Here is a 27395-nt window from a genome sequence, read left to right on the forward strand (position 1 = left end):
AAATTGCGAATTCTGAAACATCTATATTTATGAGGGTGAATATTTATAAGTTTCCAACATCTAAATATTGAGGGTAATTTTGTCTGTTAAAAAAAAATTAAAATAAAAAATTCCAAAGGAAATTCAGATTTGTTTGGTTTGATATGCAACACACATTAGAAAAATTATTGTATTTTTTAATGTATTGTACTGTAGTGTATATTGTTATGGTGATTCTAAAACTTTCATCCCTTTTTTTGTGAGAAATTCATAGAACAAAAATTATAAGCCCTTTAAAATTTTAATGATCTATATCAAAATGTAAACCTCACCTACCTCACTTAACCTAACTGGAAACTGACTTAACTATCATAAAATAAAGTATACTGTCTTTCATATTTTAAGGGTTAGATTAAGGACAACTTCACTTAGGTCAATTTCTGGTTACAGTTAATTAGTCAAGTCCGACATATTTCTGTTGTCATCATTAGAATGTACGTAAATCACATTTATTGAAGATTCATAATTTCATTATCTTTGAATATCCAAGAATTGTAATATAAAAACAATTGACGGTAAAGGGAGTCATACTTGTGATTACTTTCTACAATTATTACATCTAGCTATAATTGAGTGGAGCATCAAGGTGAGGTAGGTAAGATACAAGGAGTTTAAAGATGAAAACGTATTAGAGTCTCTCCTCGACTTACGACGGTGTTCCGACCCGACGACCAGGTCGTAATACCTGAAATATTGTTATTAAATATTATCATCAATGACTTCTTTTGGTATTAAACAATACAATTTGGTGCCAATTTTTTCCTCTTACATAAAGTAGCTTAGTGTATAGGATGAAACATCTATCATGAAGTGATTGTCATTTGAACTTTACGGAGTCTGAATTTGTAAAAAAAACTAGACTAATGTTTTTGATCTAATCATAATCAATTTGGTAAAAAATTAATGTTTAGGTCATCCACCTACTTGGCATTTGAAAAAACATAATTTCAATGTCACCAAACCTAACCTAACTTAACTGGTAAAAATCGGTCAATTTAAAATCATTAAATTACCTGGATGGCCAAAAGAAAATAATAGCATCAATTCCATTTACTTTAGAAGGACTTATTCATTTTTGTTGAAATCATGGACATACAAAGCCAATATATCTACATTTGATTCTACCACTGTCAATGGCAAAGTTAATTAATATCACCACTCTAACTGTTGGCCCAAACAAGTCGTAAAGTAGTTCTTTCTTGTAATACATCGAGTCACTAAGGGAATAAAAAATAAAACATGAATTTAGGTCACTGAATTTATCTTATTAGTAGCAAATTGTCCCTAAACTGATGCACAAATGAAACATGCCTGGGAAGTACCTAGCACTAGTTACCTGGCATATTTGGACTTATTAAATATGAAATCTAGGCTAATAAGTAATTATACTAAGGAAATAATTATTTTGGTAGTGCTGGACGGTTATTAATTGCGCTCATTACGACAATTGGGTCGATATTAATTCTGATAAAGGACGTCATTCACCATTCCAGAGGAAGCTGTTCTCACCACTCTTCAAATAGACCATTTACGACTTTTTTTCAGTTTAATTTGATTTCAATACATTTCTACACATAAATTAGTTGTATTAGTTATCTTAAAGGTTTACCTTTTATGATGGTTAGGCGAATTTGGAGGATATAAACGGCGATGAGACAAGTAGAGGCTGGCGGCATTTTTCGTACACAAACACGGACCGCTTTTAAAAAGAACAATACAATGCTGCATGTGCTGTTTTATAGGGAGTATATCGTATAACAAATATTATTCCTTTGCACATTTATACATTTTATGTCCATCCAAATAAATTTTCTTTCTTTTGGTTTCAAAAATAGTTCCCATGTAATGATCATCGGGCGGGGGGTACGTGTACCACGAAATTTCCCCATGTTCCAATAACGAATCGTACATATTTTTTTTAGCCAAAAACGCTTCTTGCATAACAACCATAGGAGTACTACTGCATGGTATACACCACGGCTGATCTTGCATATGGGCCTAACTTCTACAGATCATCTTTGTAAACATGTTTTTCGTCCAAATAAGTAAACGGCCCAAGTCCCGTTAAGCTATTTCTTCATATATCAAGGTTTTCTCTATAACTGAAGTCATATTATTCTCAGCTAAAATTGCATTTTTCTCTTCATAATTAATTTTGAAAAGTTGTTCAGTTGGCGGATATTATGGCCTAAATTTGCAGGGGAGATGTGTTTGTAATTTTGTGGCATTTCTCAGATCACTCGAATGAATGTGTACAGGGGCGAGTACAGCAAGATAGAAGCCTTAGCTGTGGTGCAGGAGGTGGTGGGGACACTGTTGGGCCAGGGCTTCACTGGGCAACTCTCCACCAGTCGATCCAACCCTGTGTTAGTAGCAGCCTGGTTGGTGTTCGCCTTCATCGTGGGTACAGCTTACCGCGGCAACCTCACAGCCGCCCTCACACTGCCGAAGTATCCAACCCGACCTGAGAATGTGGAACAACTTGTAAAAGCTGTAGATAAGTATGACACTCGACATTTGGTCATATCTAAATACAGTTGATTAAATAGTTTAGAACTAACATTCACAATGAATAAATGAAAGTTTAAAGAAAATTAATAGGATAAGAAATATGGTAAGAGAATGTGAATATTACAAAGAAAATCCCTAAAGAAAAATATTGAGACTAAATATTATTTTCTTTTTAAATAAAATTGAAAGGAGACAGGTGATGCAAAGAGAGCAGTGCAGGGAAATGTATAGAATGTACAGAAAAGATTCATAATTTATTTTTTACTTTTATCCTCTTCGCCACTGATTGGTGGAAAGTACTGGGCATGCTCTGGCTCTTGAATATATCGTAGCCTGCCCCAGTGTTGGTCAAGTTTGGCCTTGAATGGGCTCACAGTCGGTGCCGTCACAACACACTCTGGCAGATTGGTCCAAGAGTTCACAATTCTCACTCCGAAAAAGTTTGCCCTCACAGGTTTCTGGACTTGTGGCTTCTTCAAACTTGAGCTGTGACCCCTTGTGGGAAGGACGTCCGCCAGCTCCAAGTATGTAAGCGAGATCTACTGGTGATCTGCCCTCCTACTGCACCCATCTTTGGTCATCCTCTCTTAGGGATTTTGGGGAAACTTTCGTCGTGGCCCTCGATATCTCCACAGCATTTGACAGAGGATGGCACAAGTCTTTGCTTTCTAAACTCCCCCACCCCCACTTTGTTCTCTAATTTCTAGCTTCCTTGAGAACCAATCCATGCAGTTGTTGTCGAGGGATCGACCTCTCGCTCTTTCTCTTCCAATAGTGGTGTCCCACAGGGTTCAGATCTTTCACCTACTTTCTTCCTTCTTTTTATCATTGATTTACTTCACACTACGACTAATTCTATCCATTCTTATGCTGATGATTCTACTCTTCACTCTTCTTCACATTTTTCCCTTCCCCCTAATTCTCAAACTAGATCTGTTTCTAGAACTGATATCATTACTTCTATCAATGCGGATCTGTGCAGCATCTCTGAATGGGGAGGTACAAAAACTTGGTTAAGTTCAATAGTAATAAAACTCAATATTTACCCATTACACTTTGTAAATTAGACGATCTCCCACCAATTACATTTCAGGACGCAATCATCCTGCCAAATAGGGAAATAAATATGTTAGACCTCACCATTTCCTCCAATATGTCCTGGAAGTCACACATCCTTAATATTGCTAAAGTTGCCTCCCGAAAGTTGGGAATGCTGTACAGATGCCGTAGCTACTTCACTCCTCAGCAGTTGCTTCAAGTTTATAAGGAACTCATTCGCCCTAACTTGGAGTACTGCTCTCATATATGGGATGACCTATCTTCTGTCCAACTGTTAGATAGGGTGCAATCAAAGGCATTTCATCTTATTAACTCTCCTCCTTTAGTTGATAATCTCTCTTTCCTTTCTCTTCGCTGCAATGTTGACTAACTCTCTCTATTTTACAAGTACTTTAACGAGCAATGTTCGGTGGATTTTGCATACTGTGTACCTCCGGCCAGGCCGTGGGCTCGTAACACTCGTCTTGCCCGCGGTGCTCACAGTTTCTCTGTGGATGTCGGTCACACTACAATAATGCGTTATAGTACATCTTTCTTTCCTCACACAGCCAAACTGTGAATGCTCTGCCTTCTTCTGTGTTGCCATTCTCTTACAATTTGTCTCACTTTAAAAAGCTGGTTTTCCGGCATCTTCGTGGTGTAGATTAATATAACTTTTACTTTTATATTTCTAATTTCTCTTTACTCTTATTTTTTCACCCCCAGGCCCCGTTGTGGTTGATGACCTGTGCCTGGTTTAGTTATTCCCTGTAAAATAAAAAAATATGTGTTTGCAGGATCGTCCCGGCATAAAACCGTGTTGTCAGTCCTTTACAAGGTTGTTTCGTAGTAGATGTTCCATTATGGCATCTCTTTTGATGCTTTCTCGTACTTTACACAGTACAGTATGTTGGTCAGGCTCACTTGTCTATAATTATTTGTGGAGTGACGATCGCCTATCTTGAATATAGGACTCACATAAGCCATTTTACAGTTACCGGGGACCTTTTGCTCAACGAGGCAGTTTCAGAATAGAATCTTAAGAGGTTCCTCAAGCTCGTTACACAGATCTCTTAACTCTCTTGGGTGTACCATATCAGGGCCGGAACTCATGTGAATCTTTTGCGTTGACCGTTTATTTCTTATACCCTCACCCGAGAACACAATGTGGGTCAGCACTGTTTAGCAGCGCCTTATCCTGGTCAGAATATACATAACTACCATCTTCACGCCTCAGGTCCGTTATGCCTACTCGCGTTTTTAATTTCGACTTTGTGTAACGGTAAAAACTCATTGGGTTTGACTTCACCTCACTTGCACTCTTCCTCTGGAACTCTTTTTCAGTCCTTCTACACTCTGACTTTGCTTAGTTACTGGATCTGGCATACATCCTCCTTTCCTGCTCATTTGTCCTAACCCACGTCTCGAAATCCTGAGTTTTCTTCTTAACGTTGCCGACCTCCGCATGGTTCATGTATAATGGTCTCCTTGCATTCCTGGAAGCACTGGGTTTAGTCTCTGATATATATTTTATCGATCGAATGGTTAACTTTACTGGGTATGATATTCAGTGTAGTGCCTGCGTTCTTATTTCTAAGTAAGTCAGGCCAGTGAGTGCTCCTCATCCCCTCCTCATCCCGTCGTAATTTCCTTTGTAATGTTTGAATCTGGACCTGCTTTTGTCATGAGCCAAGTAACAGTTAAATCTGAAGGACAACGTTACGTGGTGACTGGTGCCAACGGGGACTAAGTGTACCAAATTGGCCACCATACCCTCCTCGTAAGTTATGATATGGTCCAGATGTTTAGGTGTTTGCTTCTCCCTGTAGTGAGTCGGATTTTTAATATGTTAGAATAGAAAATTGTCACTCAGAGTTTCTACGAAAAGAGTGGCGGGATTATTTAGGTCGTTTGGCGTGGATTAATTTTTCCAGTCGATGTCGCCATTATTAAAGTCACCCCATGACAAGGAGGTGGCTAGGGTTTAGCGCCGTTACATTGTCAATTAAGGCTCTTATGTTCCTTCGGTTTAATACGCTACATTGTGGGGATCTTTTAGTTTAATTTTACACCACTCTGATTCTTCGAAGACATCCTCTTCCGGCACCCGCACTTGGTTGGATCTAAGGTCTAGCATAGATAACCACACCTCTCTTGCAAGTTTCTTGGGGAAGTTTCGTTAACGAGTCATATCCATCTATATTGAACTCACATTCCTCCGGTTCAGTATTAGTGTATGTACATGAAATTCAAGCTGGAAATTGTCCTCAGCAATGTCTCTGGTCTTGGTATTGACTCCGGCCGCCCTCCATTCTCTGCAGCTGCCTCGTTTATTACTGTATATCCCTTGTGGTTTGCGGGGTGTGGTCAAAGATGACATTGTTTACATGGTGATCGTCTACTCAGGGGTGGGACGTAAAGCAAGTGGGGGATGTCCCGGTGTCCCCTGGCTCTGTACTGGTGCACTTGCCTCCACTACTCGCCCCTTGTTAATAGACCATGTTCCTTCCCAATTCCTCATCGAATCCTCCCTCCGCTGCTTCAAGGGATCCATGGAATTCGCCTTTATTCCTAGTTCTCAAGAAAGATGGAGGATGGAGACCAGTCATAGATTTTCTACGAGTTTCCAAATGTGAATTTTTAAATCCAGAATCCAATATCTCGGACACGTAGTAGATGGCAACGGTATACACACAGGTAAAGGCGGTGAAGAAGTTTACTTGTCCCAAGAATCCAGATCATCTTTGTAGTTTCCTGGGATTATCAGGATACTACCGTTCTTTCATTGAAGGTTATACCAAGTTAGCCTCACCAGTCACTCAACTCCTCAAAAATGACGTAGAGTATACGTGGAACAAAGAAAAGTTTTAATGCCCTTAAGAGCGCCTTAGCGAACGCTCCAGTGTTGGCCTTTCCGGACTATACCAAACCATTTACCATGTGTACCGATGCCTCCGGCCTAGGGTTGCCCCTGTGCTCATGCAAACTGATCATCAAGAAAATGGCGTGTAATAGCATACGCCAGTCGCACCCTCAACGATGCAGAAACACGTTATTCAGCTTCTCACTTGAAAGCATTAACTGTAGTGTGGGCTCTCACGCATTTTCGGGTCTCATTTTGGGATATCCGATAACAGTCCACACAGATCATGTAGCCGTGACAGAATCTTTTCATGGGAAGAATTTATCAGGGCGTTTAGCGTGCTGGTAACTGACCATACAGTTCGCACCCGACTTCAAGTATTTGCCGGGCCGTGCGAGCGTGATAGCTTATTCGCTATCTAGACACATAGCTCTTGTCACGCCACCACCTACGTTTATCCTGTCACATTTAAGGGCGGAACAGTTACAGGATCACTGTGGTTCAAGGTAATCTATGTCTTAGAATCGGGAGATGAGGTAAATTTGCCCATATTACCTCTACCACTCTCACAGTTTGAGCTGCGGCACGACATACTGTATCGCTCAGTAAAAACACAACAAGACTCAATCTCTCAAATTGTTATTCCTACACCATTAAAGAAAAACTTCCTCACCCTCTTCCATGATGCACCCCAAGCTGGACATCCAGGGCGAGACAGATGTCTACCAGAAATTAGACGAAAATATTATTGGAAAACTATGGAGACTGACATCGAGCATCACATTGCTAAATGTTTATCTTGTGCAAAACACAAGGGAACAACGATGGATCCAGCTCCAATCTTGGAATACCCTCGCACGACACCATTGTGGCGTCGAAAATAAAAGGCGAAAAAACTTACTCTCAGCCTCGCGACGCCAACGTCCATGGGCAATATTTTAAAATAACTCAAAAACTATTCAGTGAAACTGACTGAACCTTGGACGCCAATTGACAGACATCATTTTCTTTGTGTAGGCCTTATCACCTTCCACGAGACTGTCTTGGTCATTGTGTGAGCGGCAGCACAGCCAGTGTTGCCATTTTAGCGGTTTTCCCGCTAAATCTAGATGTTTTGACCCACCATCTAGCGGGTAAAGTTGCTGTCTCGCTGGTAGCGGGTTTTTTGAGGATTTAACTGATGTCTGGCGGATTTCTAGCGGTTTTAGTTATATAATTGTACTTGCATCAGTGTAGACAGTCAGTGGAAGGATCTCGCTCTTGTGAAGTGGAATAAAGTTCCACAAACTGTACTGTTTTGGAATGAAGTACATAACTACTGTACATGGACGCATCACATTGTAATCCATTCAAGGATTGGGAGAGTTTGCTTTATCAGTTCTCGTCATACCCGACTCTAATGCTGCAGTAGAAAGGATATTCAGCCAGTTAAATATAGTGAAAATTAAACTTCGAAACAGAACGGGAACAAAAATGGCTAATGTTCTTCTTGCAATACGAGCAGGTTTGAAAAGAAATGAAAAGTCTTGTTTTGAATATGAAATACCGGCTGATATCTTGAAATTGATTGGAACTAACAATGCGTACGTCAGTGAACCAATCTTTGATGTTGATTATACATTCATATTACTTTGTGACATTATGCTAACCGGTGTCTTAATTAGCTCTACTTCTATGTACCAAACTTTATATATTTATCATTCTATCTATCTATATATATCTATATATATATATATATATATATATATATATATATATATATATATATATATATATATATATATATATATATATATATATATATATGTATATATATATTAATCAGTTTAATTGTCTATATATCTATATATGGTAAATATAAAAAGGATAACACATGCTATTATCTGTACAGTTACAATCTAGCGGGTTAGGGGTCAAATCTAGCGGGTTTTGGAGTCTCATATAGCGGGAATGTAAATTTGTAGATGGCAACACTAAGCATGAAGCCAGTGTGGCTCAGTCCATTAGAGCTAGAGGAGGGTGTGCTGCTTGGCCCTTTAATTATTCCATGAGTTTTTGTGTAATATATATTTTTTCCTTATACCACAATATTCTACAAGCCTTGTTCTTTATTTTGACTACATATCAATTAACACCATAATACAAGGAAAATGTGAATGGAAATTGAGATGTTACTAAACATTTTCCTACTTTTTCAACTTATACTCGAATACATGCATGCAGCTGACCCTCTCTACAAGATTTCACAGATACCAATAGTAGGCTCATAGCTGATTTAGTGAATGCAGTGCTAGGTCGTGTAGATGCACAGTTATTGCCAGTTGGTGAACTTATTGCCGCTTTACATATAGCTGAAACTAAATATCATCTAACTCCTATCTTTCAGGAGCATGAAGTGGAATATTATTACTCCTTATTAGAGGCAACCTTAACACACAAGGAAATACTAATACACATTCCAATAAAATCACAAAAGAAGTTTAATACCTGGTATTTGGAACCATTTCTATTGAAGGCGAATGGCGACCTTCTGATTCTAAACAAACAAACTGAACTAATAGTTGTTTCAGAAGATTTTTCGTTAGTTGCTCTGGCTGAGCATGAAGTCCTCAATCAGTGTAAGTCAACATACACTTACTTGTATGTCCTGCTTATGCTTTCGCTTTCACCCGGGCTGCAGAAGCTACATGTGAACTAGAACTAGCTGTAGTAGAAACTAATGCTTCTACAGCCCTACAACAATGTGAATACACTCCAGTATCTTATAGGTTATTGTTTCACGCACATGTCAATAATGTGCAATATTTTTATTTTCCAAACCAAACCGGTGTGATAGTCATGTGTCAGGGTGTAGGTAAACATTTAGTAGTTAGTGGAAGGTTGTCATATAGCACCAGACTATTGTGAGCTTAGCAGTAATGCAATCACAACCTTGAATACAGGTCACCCTGTATATTTAAGCCTCTCTCTGTCCATGTAATCCAGTTGCCTCTGAAGATGTCTTGAATAAAGACGAAAGCTAAGGTGCTCCGTTGTTTCCCTTTTCCCGTGTGATTTTATCAAGATTTATCTTATCCACGTTTTCATTGTGGATCTACATGAAATATATATATATATATATATATATATATATATATATATATATATATATATATATATATATATATATAACCACAAGGAAAGAAAACACGAAAGCGCTTGGAAACTTCTTTTCTTTCCTTGTGGTTATCAGCATATGCCTGGATCACGCGCCCACAGTGATTTACTTGCATATATATATATATATATATATATATATATATATATATATATATATATATATATATATATATATATATATATATATGTATATATATATATATATAAATTCAATTTCAATTTCAATTGTTTATTCCTTGATAGAGGAAGCGGGATCCTAGTGCTGTCACTAGGTACCCCTGTACAATGACACCAGAAGCATCTGGCAAGTGTGACAAGTATATACAGTATAAATATTATAAAGGGGTTTACTAAAGCCTAAGGAAGGAAGGATATTCCTTTAACACATAATCAATGTTATTTACAAATATCTGGCCAGTATGGGGGGGATCATGGTGTCTCCGTCAGGGGGTCGTGGAGTGGTGGTCCAGCAGGCGTCACGGAAGCGTTGTGTGTGGGGACATCTTAGGATTTGATTTTTGATTTTGCCGCTTACAGCGGCTACTTTATTGTGCACCCCACACTCATCCTGTGAGCGGTAGCGCAAAAGGATTACAGAGTAGGGTTTACAAAGGGTCATAATAATTAACCCCCGTTGTCAGGATATTATGGCACTGAATGTTACACAGTATTTCATTTACATTATTTGTTTAGTTCTATACATAAAGGGTAACTTATTCACAAATGCGTGAGCACAGGCGTGTGAGGCAGTATGTCTGGCCTCACACTTTGTTATTCACATTTACGTGGGAGGTATTCAAGCACATTTTGTACTTGGTTCTGTACATGAGAATTGATATAGCTACTAAGTGCCAAAAAGTGGATACAATCTTAATATGTCGGCTATCTTGCCATTAGAGATGAAGTGTTGTGCCATTTCACACACAGTGTGCTTGGACCTGTCCCTAAGAGGTTCTATCTTCACACAGTCGAGGACATAGTGCTCACACACTTTACATTTAGTTTTGTTTACATCTGCTTGAGGAACATACTGCCAAAGGTACTTATATCCTAACCTTAATCTAGCGGTTACAACATCTTGTAATCTAGTGATCTTGTTACTTGCTCCATATACATGTTTCACTTGATACATCTCATCATGGTAACCTATGGATCGACTAGTGCTTAGGAGGTAGTGGATAAGGGTGCTGCTGTCGGGTCTTCTGCATAATGCACAAGAGCGTTGCTCAGGGGAGGCGGGGATACCAATCTCCCAAGCAAAGTCATAATATATATATATATATATATATATATATATATATATATATATATATATATATATATATATATATATATATATATATATATATATATATATAAAACTGCATTGACAATATAAAAAAAAACAGAATATGTGTTTACATGAAGCCCTGCCACTTATAGTTCCAGAACATATTTAAAACAATTAAATGTGATAGACAAACAGCTATCACATAGAGAGAGAGAGAGAGAGAGAGAGAGAGAGAGAGAGAGAGAGAGAGAGAGAGAGAGTACAAAATTAATATATATGACATTTGCAGTTTATTTCTCCAAGGCTACAGATAAGAATAATAATATTGATTATAAGAGAAATTACATTGCTTAGGCGAAAAGAGTCATTTTCTCTAAGATATAGCATATTACACATAAATATACGCTTAACTCAAGCATTATTCTATCTTAAAATCCGTTTAGAATCACAATGGAGTCGTGGGGAACCTCTTACAAAGGATTCTTCATCCAGTCACAGTCAAGAGTTTTCAATGCTTTGGGAAAACTGATGTTTCTGGGAACTGGTATCATTGATGGACTCCAGGAAGCTATGGTGAAGAGGTGAGTTATTATGTTTAACATCTTGAAGGTTGCAGTAGGCTATAGTAATTATTGTTTCGGTGTGCTCTTTCGATATTTACCACCATATAGTACTTGACTGTCCGTTGGGAGAACTCACATTGTCTTACTGCATTAGAAGAATTTGTGGAAACATGTTAGGTCTATAGTGTGAATAGGAGCCTGTCAATCAGTTTTGAATGTCTTTCGGAATTGTTATTGCCGAAAGCTAGATTCTTTCAGAATGTTTACTAAATAATGCTTGATCAAAGAACCCAAAAGTGTTTATCTTTGTGGCGACTCTTGCTTTACACAGACAAGCTCACGTTGGTGGTCAACAATACGTTGAACTGACGATTGCACAACAATTCACTCGGATAGATGGATCGTCTCCAATATATGTTGGACGGGAGATAATTGTCTCCTCAACCGCGTCCTGGCCAATTCCACACGATGCCCCATACAAGCCTACACTAGATCGCTACTTAATGACAATCACAGAGGTGAGTTGGAAGATGCAAACCAGAGGATTAGGCTAATATAAATATTTCACGTTAGTTTCTCATAAATTATCTTTATCTCTTCCTTAACTCTCAGTTCAAGAATTTACCCCAGTAGTATACTTAAATATTTTTAATTTTCCAGAAAAATGGACCTATTTTCTTTAAATGTAATCTTCCAGGCTGGCTTGTATGAGCATTGGAGGAAAGAACAATTGCGTGACGCTGAGCGGAAGAGTCGTATAAGAAAGAGAGAGGAACTGAAGCAGAACCAACAAGGGAAAGACTCAGTCATGGAAAAAGAATCTAACGAAAGTAACATCGAGGCCCTCACCATTGTACACATGCAGGGGCCGCTCCTGCTCCTACTGCTGGGACTTGCTGCAGCTGGTATAACTTTTATGGTAGAAAAGCTGATATTGAAATTCTTTGCGACATACAATGAAAATTAAGTTCATCCTCTCGATTAACTAAATTCAGTGGACCTACGCATCCCCGCATTTGGTCTTAAAGATAATTCCACAAGAGTTTATAGCGCAGATGGTCTTATGAGATGCACCGTAGAATATGTATGCACTTTGAAAATCAACTTGGAAACATATTAATATGACTGTGCGCTACCAGTATCATTGAACACTAAAATCGTCGTAGACTGAGACCACATGGAGCATCTTCACTTCTTGTCTGAAAATTATTTTGGTCCTAAGGTTTACATTTTTTAAGATACACATTTCCTGAGAAATCAGAATTCATGGTCATTTAACATAGTCGAAGCCAAAGAGTAACAAGTATATTGAACTTTGATATTCGCTTCGAATATGAGTAAATTTTCAGTTTCCAAAATCTGTGTAAAAATACTTAGGGTGCTTCGGTCTTTCTGCATTAGTTTCATCCAAGATAGGGAAAATGCACCTTGGATGGCGGCACTGGTAGGTTTGGTGGATTCGGTATCAGAGAATATCAGTTCGGCTTCCGCCAGTACCGAGGCACATCCACCGCCATAGCCCAGGCCTACGAGAAGATCGCCAATGCCATGACTGGCCGCCTGCAGTGCAACGTAGTACTGAGGGGTGTCAGCAAGGCGTTTGACAAAGTTTGGCAGGCGGGGCTGCAGTATAAGATCATACAACTGGGGCTACTCGAAAACCTGACGCGCCTGCTGTGCATCTTCATTATGGAACGCAGAGCCAAAACCGTCGGCAGCGAGTACTTTATGTATGCCGATGATATAGCACAGATCGTCACCTGCCCAGGAAGGTCCAGGGCAAGGATGGCGCGACTCACTGCCCGGGCAATAAAGGATATCTCGGAGTATGAAAATAAATGGAAAATAAAAAACAAACAAAACGAAATTCGAGGTCATACCCATTGAAAAATTCAAGCCGGCGCCATTGACGATCGACGGCGAAGAGATTGAGTAGTCTAGACAAGGCAGGTTGCTAGGCCTCATCATCTTTCGGACGGGCATCATTTCCCACGTGAAGGACAGACAAAAGAAAGCCAAAGTCGCCGCATCCAAATTAAAACGTTTTTTAACTGATGCCCGACAAGATACAAGTTCACCTGTACAAGGCGCTGGTGAGGCCTGTGTTGGAGTACCCATCTATACCACTCGTCACACTCGGGAAGACCAGACTACAACAACTACAGAGCTTCCAGAACAAGTGTTTGAGGTCAGCCAGTGGCCAAGCGCCACCTTACCAGGAGACAGTGGAAACAATCCACCTGAGAAATATAACAGAGGCCCTCAACGTCAGGTTCCATCGCCTAGGGAAGAAGGTTTAGGACAAGCTCCTGGACGACCCTCACAGCCCAGACCACCTACACGGGGAAGACATCAACGGAAGGTGACCCCACGCCTGGTGGCCGGCATTTCTCACACATTCCTGCACAGCTAAAAACCTGGAACGTCAATGTGGCATTTAAAAACTCATGCACTGTTAAACAAATGTTAATCAAGAACTCCCCCAACAACACAATTGGTTGCATTTATAAAGTTCCTTGCAAGGAATGTAATATGTTTTACTTAGGCCAGACAGGTAAAGATCTTGCAACTAGAATTAAACAACACAAATACAGTGTTAGGACAGGCCAGGAATCCAATGCTCTGTTTGTTCATTTGAGGGATAACAAGCATTGCATTGACTGGGATAATGCCTCCTCAATATTACCATGTAATTCAATTGATAGTAGGAACATCATAGAATCTAGTCTTATTAAACATACCGAAGCATTCAACATGAATTTGAGTAACGGCATGTACAAGCTGGACAATTTTGTAATTAAGAAGATTTGTGATCAGGTGAGAAGGCCGGGTCACTTGACCATCTGACCTGACCACCAACCGTTGTGTGCTATTTAAAGATTAGTAGGGTCATTACCTAATACCTGACCATTGTGGACCTGGTCTCACCCTCCTCTGTATATATACACCTTGATTTGTATTACTCTCTCTAGTCTGTACTCACCCCTGAAGATGTGAATTACACGAAAGCGCTTGGGAACTTCGTGTTTTCTTCTTTCCTTGTGGTTATCAGCATATACCTAGATCACGCGCACCTACAGTGATTTACTTATATATATATATATATATATATATATATATATATATATATATATATATATATATATATATATATATATATATATATATATATATATATATATATATATATTTATTATTTATTTATTTTATTTTTTTATTGTTTCGGATCACCTGAAGAATCATCGCCCCAGCTTATTTCACCTAAAGATTAAACCACCCTAAAACTATTTCGGGAGGATGACGTTAGGTTAGATTTAGGTTAGGATAGAATAGGTTTAGGTTAGGTTAAGTTAGCATTAAGGTAAATTAATCTTCAGGTGAAATAAGCTGGGGAGATGATTCTTCAAGTGATCCATCTAAGTTAACCGGGCGTTATGACCGTGTTAAAGAAACCACACCTAGCCAGGACACACTCTGGTGGTGATAATTAGAACATAAAAAAATTAGGAGTCTGCAATAGGCCGGTTGGCCTGTGCATGGCAGCTCCTGTCGAGAGTTACTACCACTCTCTATCATCCATGAAGCTATCTAGCCTCCTTTTGAAACTTTCCAGAGTTCCCGCACTTACTACAAAGTTGCTAAGCTTGTTCCACTCGTCCACCACCCTATTTGTGAACCAGTTTCTTCCTATCTCCCTCCTGAACCTAAACTTATCCAATTTGAATCCGTTGCTCCGAGTCCTATCCTGCTCGGATATTATAGAACTTTATCTATATCCCCTTTATTGATTCCTTTCACCCACTTAAATACTTCTATCATATCTCCCCGCACTCTTCGTCTTTCTAGGGAATGCAAGTTAAGTTTCTTTAACCTATCCTGATATGGAAGGTTTCTAAGTCCCAGAATCATTTTTGTCATTCTTCGCTGCACCGACTCTAGTGAATTTATATCCATTCTATAATAGGGGCACCAGAACTGAACCGCATAATCGAGGTGCGGCCTAATAGCGCAAGATATAGTTGCAATAAGACCTCTGCACTCTTGTTACTTACACTTCTAGATATAAAACCCAATACTCTGTTTGCCTTATTTCGAACATTAACGCACTGTTTTCTAGGCCGTAGGTCCGGGCTTACAAGTACCCCTAGGTCTCTTTCACAAGTCGACTTCTCTAGGTTGATGTTGTTAAGGCTGTATACATGATAAGTATTTGTTCTTCCAATATTAAGTACGCTGCACTTGCTGGTGTTGAATTTCATTTGCCATTTTTCAGACCACCCCTGCAGTTTATTTAGATCCTCCTGTAATGCATTTGCATCCTGCCCTGAATTAATTTGCCGCCCTATTTTGGTGTCATCCGCAAACTTGCTTATGTCACTGCTGATCCCAGTATCTAAATCGTTTATGTAGATTATGAACAAGAGTGGGCCTAGTACTGACCCCTGGGGAACCCCACTGGTTACACGGCCCCACTCAGATTTAACACCATCTACGCTGACCCTCTGCGTTCTATCGGTGAGCCGTGATTTTATCCAATTTAAAACTTTCCCCTCGATACCATGAGCCTTAATTTTTCTCAGAAGCCTCTGATGCCGTACTCTGTCAAATGCTTTGCTAAAGTCTAAGTAAATAACATCGTAATTTTCGTCAATATCTACTACCTCGAAGACTTTCCTAAAAAACGTTAGCAGATTTGTTAGACAAGATTTTCCCTTTGTAAACCCATGTTGAGAGTCGTAGATTAATTTGCTTTTCTCTAGATGCGATCGGATGCTATCTGCTATAATTGATTCAAGAAATTTCCCCACTACTGACGTTAAACTGATCGGCCGGTAGTTTGACGCTGATGCTCTGTCTCCCTTTTTGAATATGGGTACTACATTTGCCTGTTTCCACAACTCTGGCACAACTCCAGTGTCTAATGATTTTGTAAATAAGTTTATGAGGGGTCCGCTAATCTGTTCCCTACACTCTTAAGACTCGAGGAAAAATTTCTCCCGGCCCTGGGGATTTTGTATTCTTTTGTTTATTTATCTTCTTAAGAACATCCTCTTTTCTGATAGTGATATTCTTTAATTTCTCTTCTTCCTTTCCCTTAAATATCAGTTCCACCTCCGGAATTTCATCTCAAATTTCTTCTGTGAAAACTGATAAGAAGTAGCTGTTCAATGCTTTGCTTATTTCTTCACAGCCATTTATCACTTCTCCCCTCCCTGACTTTAAAGGCCCAACTTTGTCCTTGACCTTTGTCCTATATACCTGGAAAAATCCCTTGGGATTCGCCTTGGATTCTCTTGCTATTTTGATTTCATAGTCTCTCTTTGCTTTCCTTACATTTTTCTTAACATTCCTAGATAGTTCATTATACCTGTTTCTGAGCTGCTCCTCCCCTCCCTTTAATTTCTTATATATTCCTTTCTTTATTCCTATGTCATGTTTAAGTTTTCTGGTCATCCTCCTTGGCTCATTCTTATTTGACCTAATTTTTCTGTGCGGTATATTTTGTTCTTGTGCTTTATGTAGTATAATAATGAATATATTATAGTCATGATCAATTGTCGTGTCATCTATGACCTCACCCCTTCCTACTGGGGACTGACGTGACTGTTCCCAGGTGACCTCACCTAGGTACCTTCTTAACCCCTGATAATCCGCCAACCGAAAGTTTGGGACTCTGACCATATTGTCATTGTTTTTCGTTTCCCAATTTAGGGTGAACCTGATTTCTCTGTGATCATTGTTACCTAGTTCTTCCCCATTACCAACCGGCGACATGACCACGCACCTGGGCAAACACAGTTGTCCAGGTCTAAACTCTAGGAGAGGTCATCTGCCGGCTCTCCTCCAATATAAAGGCCCTGCAGCTCCTTCCACGGGGCACGACTTCCACACCATTATCGCCAGAAGACGTAGTCACGCTCGACAGTAGTATTCGGATCATCATTGTGACAGGGAAGGAGCCGACAGCTCCCCCCCCCCTCCCGGAGAGGGCGACTTCCCTCCCCAGCACCGCGTCTCCAGCTAGCAGAGTCTCCCACAGGAGACATAGTCCAGCACTCCCTTCAGCAGCACCTGCTGGGCCTCCCTCAGGTCACACGTGAGTCTTGTCAGAGCCATCCAAAGGTGAGTTACTTACGGTGGGAAGTGTATCCATTTCATGTTTGTGTTCGAGAGTCAGTGTGTCATGTGTCCATGACATTCAGTTAATTAATGAATAGTTGTACTTTAGAGTTGGTGTTCAGAGAAGATTTCCCCTAAGAATATAATACCAAGTTGAAAGTAACGCGTCGGCCACGCTAGTAACGTCTACAGTATATATCTTCTATATAAGATCCCCCTAATTACATTAGGTTAGGTTAGGTTAGTTTGGATTGAGTTAGATTAGGTTAGGTTGGATTGGATTAGGTTAGGTTTGTTGGATTGGGTTAGGTTAGTTTGGGATGGGTTAGGTTAGTTTGGGTTGGGTTAGGTTAGGGTAAAATCCAAGACGCAAAATATTGTTTGCTGCTTATTTTGAAAACAACCACAACTCAGAAATGAAGTTCACAATCGGACATAGATTTTGACCGATGTGTCCGATTGTGAACTGGATATTATTTTAGTTTCGGTCACCTGGGAATCTTCGGAATTTGTCTATTGGAATCAGTAGTTTATACAATTCTAAGACACATTTCTTCTATGAAGCCCCAAAGTTAGGAGGCCAGGTCATGTCATTTGCGAGGGAAATGTCATAGAAGAAAAGTGTCTTGGAAGTGTCTAAACTATTGATTCCAAAGAATTTTTTTTTTTAAATTCCCTTGTTGTACGAAAGTAAAACATTACCGTGTATTGTCCTTTACTGTAGAATATCAATAACGTCATAGGAGTGCTGTTTTATATGTGGAGAGGATTAAGTGCATGTAACTATGTTATAAATCCCCCTTGATTTTGCAGCCTTTTTCTTTTTCAAACATTTCGCCAGAACAAAATTGTTCTATGGTGTCATTAATGTCAATTGACGTCATTTATGTTAACAAAATGCCGCCATTTAGTATCTAAGTAATAATGTGTGCAAAGGTCAATATTTCTATTAATTTTATACCAATTTAATACTTTGAATGGACTTGAACAATACATTGTAAAAAAACAAATTTTATTGTTTGTTTTTCTTACTGGCAGGTATTTTGAAAAAGATCCAGATTTTGAGACTTCCCCATTATCGGATGGGTGCGGTCTTTTAGTATATCATTCTCCAGGAGTTGTAGTATTATAAACCATTAAAAAACCCTTTGTTGCAATTTATTGTGGGTTGGGCTCATTTTTTGGATAGAACAACTAGACTAAATTCATTAAAGCCGCCAGTCATTCAGCAAAGCAAAATTTAACACACAAAAATATTTTAATAACTTTTGAAACATACATCAAGCTTTTTAATAGACCTTTTTACCTAATTTAAACTTGTTTGTTTCCAACACGGAAACAACGTTCAGACAATGGTGATAAATCTGGAATACTGTGGTGTGTCTTAACAGCTGCTGTGTCTGAAGTTGGTACTGCCCAGCTGTTTCTCCCCTCAGGTCAGTTTTAGAGTGCAGAAAATATTTGTCTTAGTTGTTAAGGTCGTAACTTTCCTGGCATAAATAGTTCTCTTTTCTGCGGCTAGTAGAGTGGAAATTAAACGATGCACATTAAATGTTGCAAAGATATAAGTTATTCAGTCAATTTTGTTTTTTTTAAATATATAAGGCATTATTTAGCCACAACAGGACGATAGCTGTCAACCATACTAAGTTAAAAATCAAGACACTGAATTGATATGTTATTGGAGTGTTTTGTATTATTTATTTATGAACATTGCATATCTACAGTTGCTGTGACAGAATACTCTATAACTCTTTCAATGACACTTCATATTGATGTGTAACACGCATACATGGTGTACTAAAAGATTATCTAACACAGTAGGGCGCAAAGTAGTGGTAGGTCTGAGCCACGACAGAGACCAACTGATCCCCCATCCTGCTCACAGATGGTGTTACCTCCCACACCACCATCAGAACATAACATAGGAAAATAAGGAGTCTGCAATAGGCCGGTTGGCCTGTGCATGGCAGATCCTGTCGAGAGTTACAACCACTCTCTATCATCCATGAATCTGTCTAGCCTCCAATTTAAACTTTCCAGCGTTTCAGCACTTACTAAAAAGTTGCTAAGCTTGTTCCACTCGTCCACCACCCTATTTGTGAACCAGTTCCTTCCTATCTCCCTCCTAAACCTAAACTTATTCAACTTAAATCCGTTGCTACGAGTCCTATCCTGCTCGGATATTATAAGAACTTTATCTATATCGCCTTTATTGATTCTTTTCACCCACTTAAATACTTCTATCATAACTCCCCGCACTCTTCGTCTTTCTAGGTAATGCAAGTTTAGTTTCTTTAACCTATCTTGATATGGAAGGTTTCTAAGTCCCGGAATCATTTTCGTCATTCTTCGCTGCACCGACTCCAGTGAATTAATATGCATTCTATAATAAGGGCACCAGAGCTAAACAGCATAATCGAGGTGTGGCCTGACTAATGCAAGAAATAGTTGCAATAAGACCTCCGCACTCGTTTTACTTATTACATTTTACTTCTAGATATAAAACCTAATACTCTGTTTGCTTTATTTCGAACATTAACACACTGTTTTCTAGGCCGTAGGTTCGGGCTTACAAGTACCCTTAAGTTTATTTCACAAGTCGACCTCTCTAGGTTGATGTTGTTAAGGCTGTATACATTGACAATATTTGTTCTTCCAATATTCAGTACGCTGCACTTGCTGGTGATGAATTTCATTTGCCATTTCTCTGACCACCCCTGCAGTTTATTTAAATTCTCCTGTAGTGCATTTGCATCCTGCCCTGAATTAATCAGCCGCCCTATTTTGGTGTCATACGTAAACTTGCTTATGTCACTGCTGATCCCAGTATCTACATCGTTTATGTAGATTATGAACAAGAGTGGGCCCAGTACAGACCCCTGGGGAACCCCACTGGTTACACAACCCTACTCTGATTTAACACCATCTACGCTGACCCTCTGTGGTCTATCGGTGAACCATAATTTTATCCAATTCAAAACTTTCCCCTTGATACTATGAGCCTAAACTTTTCTCAGAAGCCTCTGATGCGGTACTGTCAAACGCTTTGCTAAAGTCTAAGTAAATAACATCGTAATTTTCGTCATTATCTACTACCTCAGACTTTCTTAACAAACATCAGGAGATTTGTTAGAAAAAAATTTCCATTTGTAAATACATGTTGAGAGTCGTAGATTAATTTGTTTTTCTCTAAATGCGATCAGATGCTATCTGCTATAATTGATTTAAGAAATTCCCCCCCTACTGACGTCAAACTAATCGGCCGGTAATTTGACACTGATGCTCTGTCTCCCTTTTTGAATACGGTTTCTATATATGCCTGTTTCCACAAGTCTGGCACAACTCCCGTGTCTAATGATTTTGTAAATAAATTTACGAGGGGTCCGCTAATATGTTTCTTATACTCTTTCAAAACTCGATGGAAAATTTCATTCTGCCCTGCGGATTTTGTCTTCTTTAATTTATTTATCCTCTTAAGAACATCCTCTTTTCTGATAGTAATATTCTTTAATTTTGCTTCTTCATTTCCCCTAAATATCAGTTCCACCTCTGGAATTTCCTCGTAAATTTCTTCTGTGAAAACTTATAAAAAAATCGCTGTTCAATGCTTTGCTTATTTCCTCGTAGTCATCGATCACTTCCCCCCTCCCTGACTTTAAAGGCCCAGCTTTGTCCTTGACCTTTGTCCTATATTCCCGGAAAAATCCCTTGGGATTCACGTTGGATTCTCTTGTTATCCTGATTTCATAGTCCCTCTTTGCCTTCCTTACATTTTTCTTAACATTCCTAGATAGTTCATTGTACCTATTTCTGAGCTGCTCCTCCCCTCCCTTTAATTTCTTATAAATTCCTTTCTTTATTCCTATGTCATGTTTAAGTTTTCTGGTCATCCACCTTGGCTCATTCATATTTGACCTAATTTTTTCTGTATGGAATATTTTGTTCTTGTGCCTTACGTAGTATACGAGTGAATATATTATAGTCACGATCAATTGTTGTGTCACCTGTGACCTCACGTGTTCCTACTGGGGACTGACCTGACTGTTCCCAGGCGACCTCAACTAGGTACCTTCTTAGCCCCTGATAAAACGCCAATCGAAAGTTTGGGACTCAGACCATATTGTCATTGGTTTACTTTTCCCAATTTAGGGTGAACCTGATTTCTCTGTGATCACTGTTCCCTAGTTCGTCCCCAATTGTGATATCTTTGATAACATTTTCTTTATTTGTTAATACTAGGTCTAATATATTGTTACCTCTGGTAAGTTCTGTAATTAGTTGTTTCAAAAAATTGTCCTGTACTGCGTCTAGGAAGTCTTCAGATTCATAGTCGCCTACAATGTTGTCCCAGTCAATATTTCTGAAGTTGAAATCCCCCATAATGCACAGGTTGTTGTATTTGCTGCCCTACTCATTTCCTGCCATATGGGCTGAGCTGCTTCTTTCCCAAGACTTGGGGGCCTGTAAATCACTCCCATAATTAGTTTTTTCTCTTCCTTCCGCAATTTCTACTCATACAGACTCGGTTCCAATTTCACCCTTTATTGAATTATCAACACAACATTTAAATGTATCCCTGACGAAGAGTGCTACCCCTCCCCCCTTCCTACCTTCCCTGTCCTTGTGAAAAAGGTTGTACCCTTCTCTGTGGCACTCTGATAAAATGATTTTGCTCGCCAGATTCATCCAAGTTTCGGTGATTGCTATGACGTCTACATTCTCGGTACATACAACCGCTCTCAGCAAGTCTATTTTATTTCTAACGCTCCTACTGTTTGTATAGTATACATTTAAACCTACCCTTCCCTGGTCCTGTTTTACCCCTTGTACTGAGTAACCAATTTTACTCCCCAGGATCTGCTTGTTTTTTGACTCCCACTTACCCCAACCTCTCTCTACTGGCGAAATCCCCCCTTTGGAGTAACAATTTCACGCTCCAGGGATGCAGACAACGTCTTTATCCCCGCGCGAGACAGGTGTACTCCGCCACGACTGTACAGGTAGTCGTTGACATAAAATGGTTCCCAGTTATCAGTTAACAATGAATGTCCAACCATTGCTTACACAATGTTTTTCCAGTCGGCAATTTATAGCAATTGCCCTGGACAGCCATTCAAGACCAACTCCTCCTCTAGGCGAGACACCACATACTATCGGGATCCCTCCCCTAACTCTAACCTTCCCCAGCGCCTCATTCCTAATCTTTCCTATGTCGTGTCCTCCCACACTAAGACACACTACTGGATTGGTACCCTCCCCCTGACAAAACCCTCTCCACTACATGCCCTATCCCAGCCCGAGGAAAACACACCCTAGTCCTACGTTTCCTATCTCTTGCACAAAAAGTCCTATCTACAAACCTCACCTGGCTGTCACCAACTACCACGACCTTACCTGTGGGCAGGGTTTGTACAACTGCCCTTTCCTCTCCTTGATCCATACCGTCCTGCCTCTTCTCTTCCTCTCCAGCTTCCTGCAGCACCTGGTAAGGGTTACTGCACTCCACACCCTGGTCAGCTTTCCTAAGCCTGACCCTAGTCCCCGTGGAGACAACCACTCTCCACGCCTGCTCCTCCTTCGCAGGTGTCCTGCTAGGCAGGACACCTACCTGAAGGAGTTCCGTCCTGAGGGCTTCATTTTCCCCCTTTAGAGTGTCAACCTCATTCCTCAACTGCCCCAGCTGCCTTAACAGCGTGGCAAGGAGGTCGTCTTTCCCCACACTCACCCCTCTTCCCCCACATCACAACGATCCCCAACTACCAAGGCGGCCATTTCCTCTTGTCACTAACACGAGCACGTCCTTCTCCAAGCTAGGTCAGGTAGCGTCTATCGGGGTGTGTATCGTGTATCGCTGGAGAGTTTGTGCAGAAAGTGAAAAGTAAATGTAATATAGAGTATACAGGTATAGTATCAATTTCTTACGGAACTGATGAGGGGTCAGCTGGTGGCTCTGGGTGTGAGGGTGTTCCAGGTGGCAGTGGACGGCCAGGACGCTAACGAGACGCAGGCGCAGCTCTCTCGGGAGGTCAACGAGGCTCGGCGGGTAGGTCACTCTCACATTACAACTAAGGCGGGTAGGTCACTCCCACATCACTACTGAGGCGGGTAGGTCACTCTCACATTACAACTAAGGCGGGTAGGTCACTCTCACATTACAACTAAGACGGGTAGGTCACTCACATTATTGCTGAGGCGGGTAGGTCACTCTCACATTACTACTGTGGCGGATGGGTCACTCCCACATTACTACTGAGGCGGTAGGTCACTCTCACAGTATTTCTGAGGCGGGTAGGTCACTCACATTACTACTGAGGCGGTAGGTCACCCCACATTACTACTGGGGCGGGTAGGTCCCTCTTACATTACTACTGAGGCGGGTAGGTCACTCTCACATTACTACTGAGGCGGTAGGTCACCCCACATTACTACTGAGGTGGGTAGGTTGCCTCACATTACTACTGAGGCAGGTAGGTCACTCTAACATTACTACTGAGGCGGGTAGTCACTCCCATATCACTGCTGAGGCGGGTAGGTCCATCTTACATCACTGCTGAGGCGGTAGGTCCTCTTGCATTACTACTAAGGCGGGTAGGTCACTCTCACATTACTACTGAGGCGGGTAGGTCACTCCCACATCATTGCTGAGGCGGGTAGGTCCATCTTACATTACATATGGGTAGGCTTCTCACTGTACAACTGAGGCGGGTAGGTCACTTCACATTACTACTGAGGCGGGTAGGTCACTCTCACATTACTACTGAGGCGGGTAGGTCACCCACATCATTGCTGAGGCGGGTAGGTCCATCTTACATTGCTTAAGGCGGGTAAGTCATTCTCACTGTACAACTGAGGCGGGTAGGTCACCCCACATTACTACAGAGCTCTCACATTACTACTGAGGCGGGTAGGTCACTCTTACATTACTACTAAGGCGGGTAGGTCACTTCACGTTACTACTGAGGCGGTAGGTCACTCCCACATTACTACTGAGGCGGGTAGGTCATTCTCACTGTACTACTGAGGCGGGTAGGTCACTCTCACATTACTACTGAGGCGGGTAGGTCACTCTCACATTACTACTGTGGCGGGTAGGTCACTCTCACATTACTACTGAGGCGGGTAGGTTACTCTCACATTACTACTGAGGCGGGTAGGTCACTCTCACATTACTACGAGGCGGGTAGGTCACTCACATTACTACTGAGGCGGGTAGGTCACTGTCACATTACTACTGAGGCGGGTAGGTCACTCACATTACTACTGAGACGGTAGGTCACTTCCACATCACTGCTGAGGCGGGTAGGCCCATCTTACATTACTACTGAGGCGGGTAGGTCCCTCTTGCATTACTACTAAGGCGGGTATGCCTCTCACATTACTACTGAGGCGGGTAGGTCACTTAACATTACTACTGAGGCGGGTAGGTCACTCCCACATCATTGCTGAGGCGGGTAGGTCCATCTTACATTACTACCAAGGCCGGTAGGTCACTCCCGCATTACTACAGAGGCGGGTAGGTCATTCTCACTATACAACTGAGGCGGGTAGGTCACTCTCACATTAATAATGAAGTGGGTAGGTCACTCTCACTTTACTACTGAGGCGGGTAGGTCACTCTCACATTACTACTGAGGCGGGTAGGTTACTCTCACTTTCCTACTGAGGTGGGTAGGTCACTCTCACATTACTACTGAGGCGGGTAGGTCACTCTCACTTTCGTACTGAGCCGGGTAGTTCACACTCACAATACTACTGAGGCGGGAAGGTTACTCTCACTTTCGTACTGAGGCGGGTAGGTCACTTTCACTTTTCTACTGAGGCAGGTTGGTCACTCTCACTTTACTACTGAGGCGGGTAGGTCACTCTCACATTACTACTGAGGCGGGTAGGTCACTCTCACTTTACTACTGAGGCGGGTGGTCCTCTCACACATTACTACAGGCGGGTGAGTCACTGTTACATTACTACTAAGGCAGATAGGTCACTCTCACTTTACTACTGAGGCGGGAGGTGACTACTAGGGGTAGGTCACTCTCCTTTACTACTGAGGCGGGTAGGTCACTCTCACATTACTACTGAGGCGGGTAGGTTGCTCTCACATTACTACTGAGGCGGGTAGGTCACTCTAACATTACTACTGAGGCGGGTAGGTTACTCTCACTCTACTACTGAGGCGGGTAGGTCATGGCAATGGAATCGTGAGGATCTTCCTACAAGGTTTTCTTTATTGAGTCGGAGTCAAGTGTTTTCAGCGCCTTGGGGGAGTTGATATCTCTTGGAGTCGGTATCGTTCGGTGGGCTGCAAGACTCACTGAAGAGAAAGTGGGCTATTTTTTTCGGCATTCTACCGAATCTTTCACTTTATATTTACTCAAATGTCCATAGGACCTTATTAAATACTGGTCAGCTTTCTGTGCGACATTTCTTTCATTAGCATATATCTTGATTTCTGTATTCCATATTACTTGCATCTTCTTTCCCCTAAATATTGTCTTTTCCAAATTTTTTTATGTTCTTGAATCCGAATTCTCTTTTTCCACATGTTGTGGTAGTGTATCCGTTTTCTTTATGAGTATACTCTTCTAAACATGTTCACTAACACCCACAATTTTTTTCTCAATCGCCCATCAGAGGGATGTCATCTCCAAATAACCCTTTTCTTTTTTGCGTTTTGTAATCCTATATCTACGTATTCTTTACTCAAAGTCATAGGAATAGTCGACTGACAGCTTTAAAACTTTGGTGGCTAAAAAAAAAAACATATTCCACCGACATCCTTGTCTCCATGACCTCCATTTCCTTAGCCAGACAAACACACCTTGGTGGACGCCAGTACATAGAACTGACCGTCGCTCAGCACTTCACGCCATTAGATGGCTCTTTTCCGATGTACATTGGACGGGAGAAAATTATTTACACTACAGCGGCCTGGCCAGTACCCCACGACGCCCCGTATAAGCCTGCACTGGATCGCTATATAATGGCCATTAAGGAGGTAAATAAGCGCGGTCGGTCAATGGTATCCATGCTTTAGTATTGTTATACGTAGATGTGCCACTGTCCTATAGCGTTTACCTTCCCTTTCACCCTACCTTTGTTGTTCTCTGTTCGTTTGTTTCACTCAGTAAACGATAATGTTCTTCGTCCTTAATTGCGTAGGAATACGTTTCAACAATATAACCGACTTACCTTACCAGAATGCGACCTTCCAGGCTGGCCTGTATGAACATTGGAGAAAAGAGATATTGTTTGATGCTGAGGCGGAGAGTCGCACAAGATAACGGGAGAAACTGAAGTAGAAACAGCAACGGAGAGACTTGATTATAGAAGAAGGGTCTGGCAGCGGCAGCATCAAGCTACCTTCATACACCTGCAGGGGCCTCTATTGCTCCTCCTGCTGGGACTCGTCATTGCTGGCGTCATTGCACAACATTGCTGATTCAATGAACCCGGTTAATTAAGTGTATTTAGGTATTAAATATGGAAGCTAGAAACCCCTGTGAACAGTGAAGTTCTTTAACTCTGGTCATGAAACAGTCTGAGTACAACGCACATGTAAAAAAGTCATGTATTATAAACTCTGAAAATACAGCATCACAGTTATGATAAAAATAAACAGATATTATAGAAGATATCGGACTAAGGATATCTATATATTGGAAGTGTGAGGCATCTCCTTGATCGCCCTGATGGATATCTCGGGTTACCAAGAGTTGTCTTTGTGGCTTTTAATCTGTTAAGGGATTTAATTTCCTTAAAGTTGTATTTCGGTGAGTTAATAAAACGATGGAGATCATTTCTGGTTTACCTCTTTCAAACCAAGTGGTAC

The 27395-nt window shown here is 40.8% G+C and overlaps 1 protein-coding gene across 1 annotated transcript in view; it reads left to right on the top strand.

Moving 5' to 3' along the window:
• Positions 1–12998, top strand: part of LOC121873787 — a 29526-nt gene extending 16528 nt beyond the window's left edge. The window contains exons 3-6 of the mRNA XM_042377490.1: positions 2275–2540; positions 11324–11461; positions 11775–11961; positions 12141–12998. Coding sequence (XP_042233424.1) covers positions 2275–2540; positions 11324–11461; positions 11775–11961; positions 12141–12410 — 861 coding nt within the window. The 3' untranslated portion in view covers positions 12411–12998. The remainder of the gene's footprint in view (positions 1–2274; positions 2541–11323; positions 11462–11774; positions 11962–12140) is intronic.
• Positions 12999–27395: the final 14397 nt, after the last annotated feature.

Source organism: Homarus americanus, unplaced genomic scaffold (assembly GCF_018991925.1).
Source record: "Homarus americanus isolate GMGI-L3 unplaced genomic scaffold, GMGI_Hamer_2.0 scaffold25827, whole genome shotgun sequence".
Taxonomy (NCBI): Eukaryota; Metazoa; Arthropoda; class Malacostraca; order Decapoda; family Nephropidae; genus Homarus; species Homarus americanus.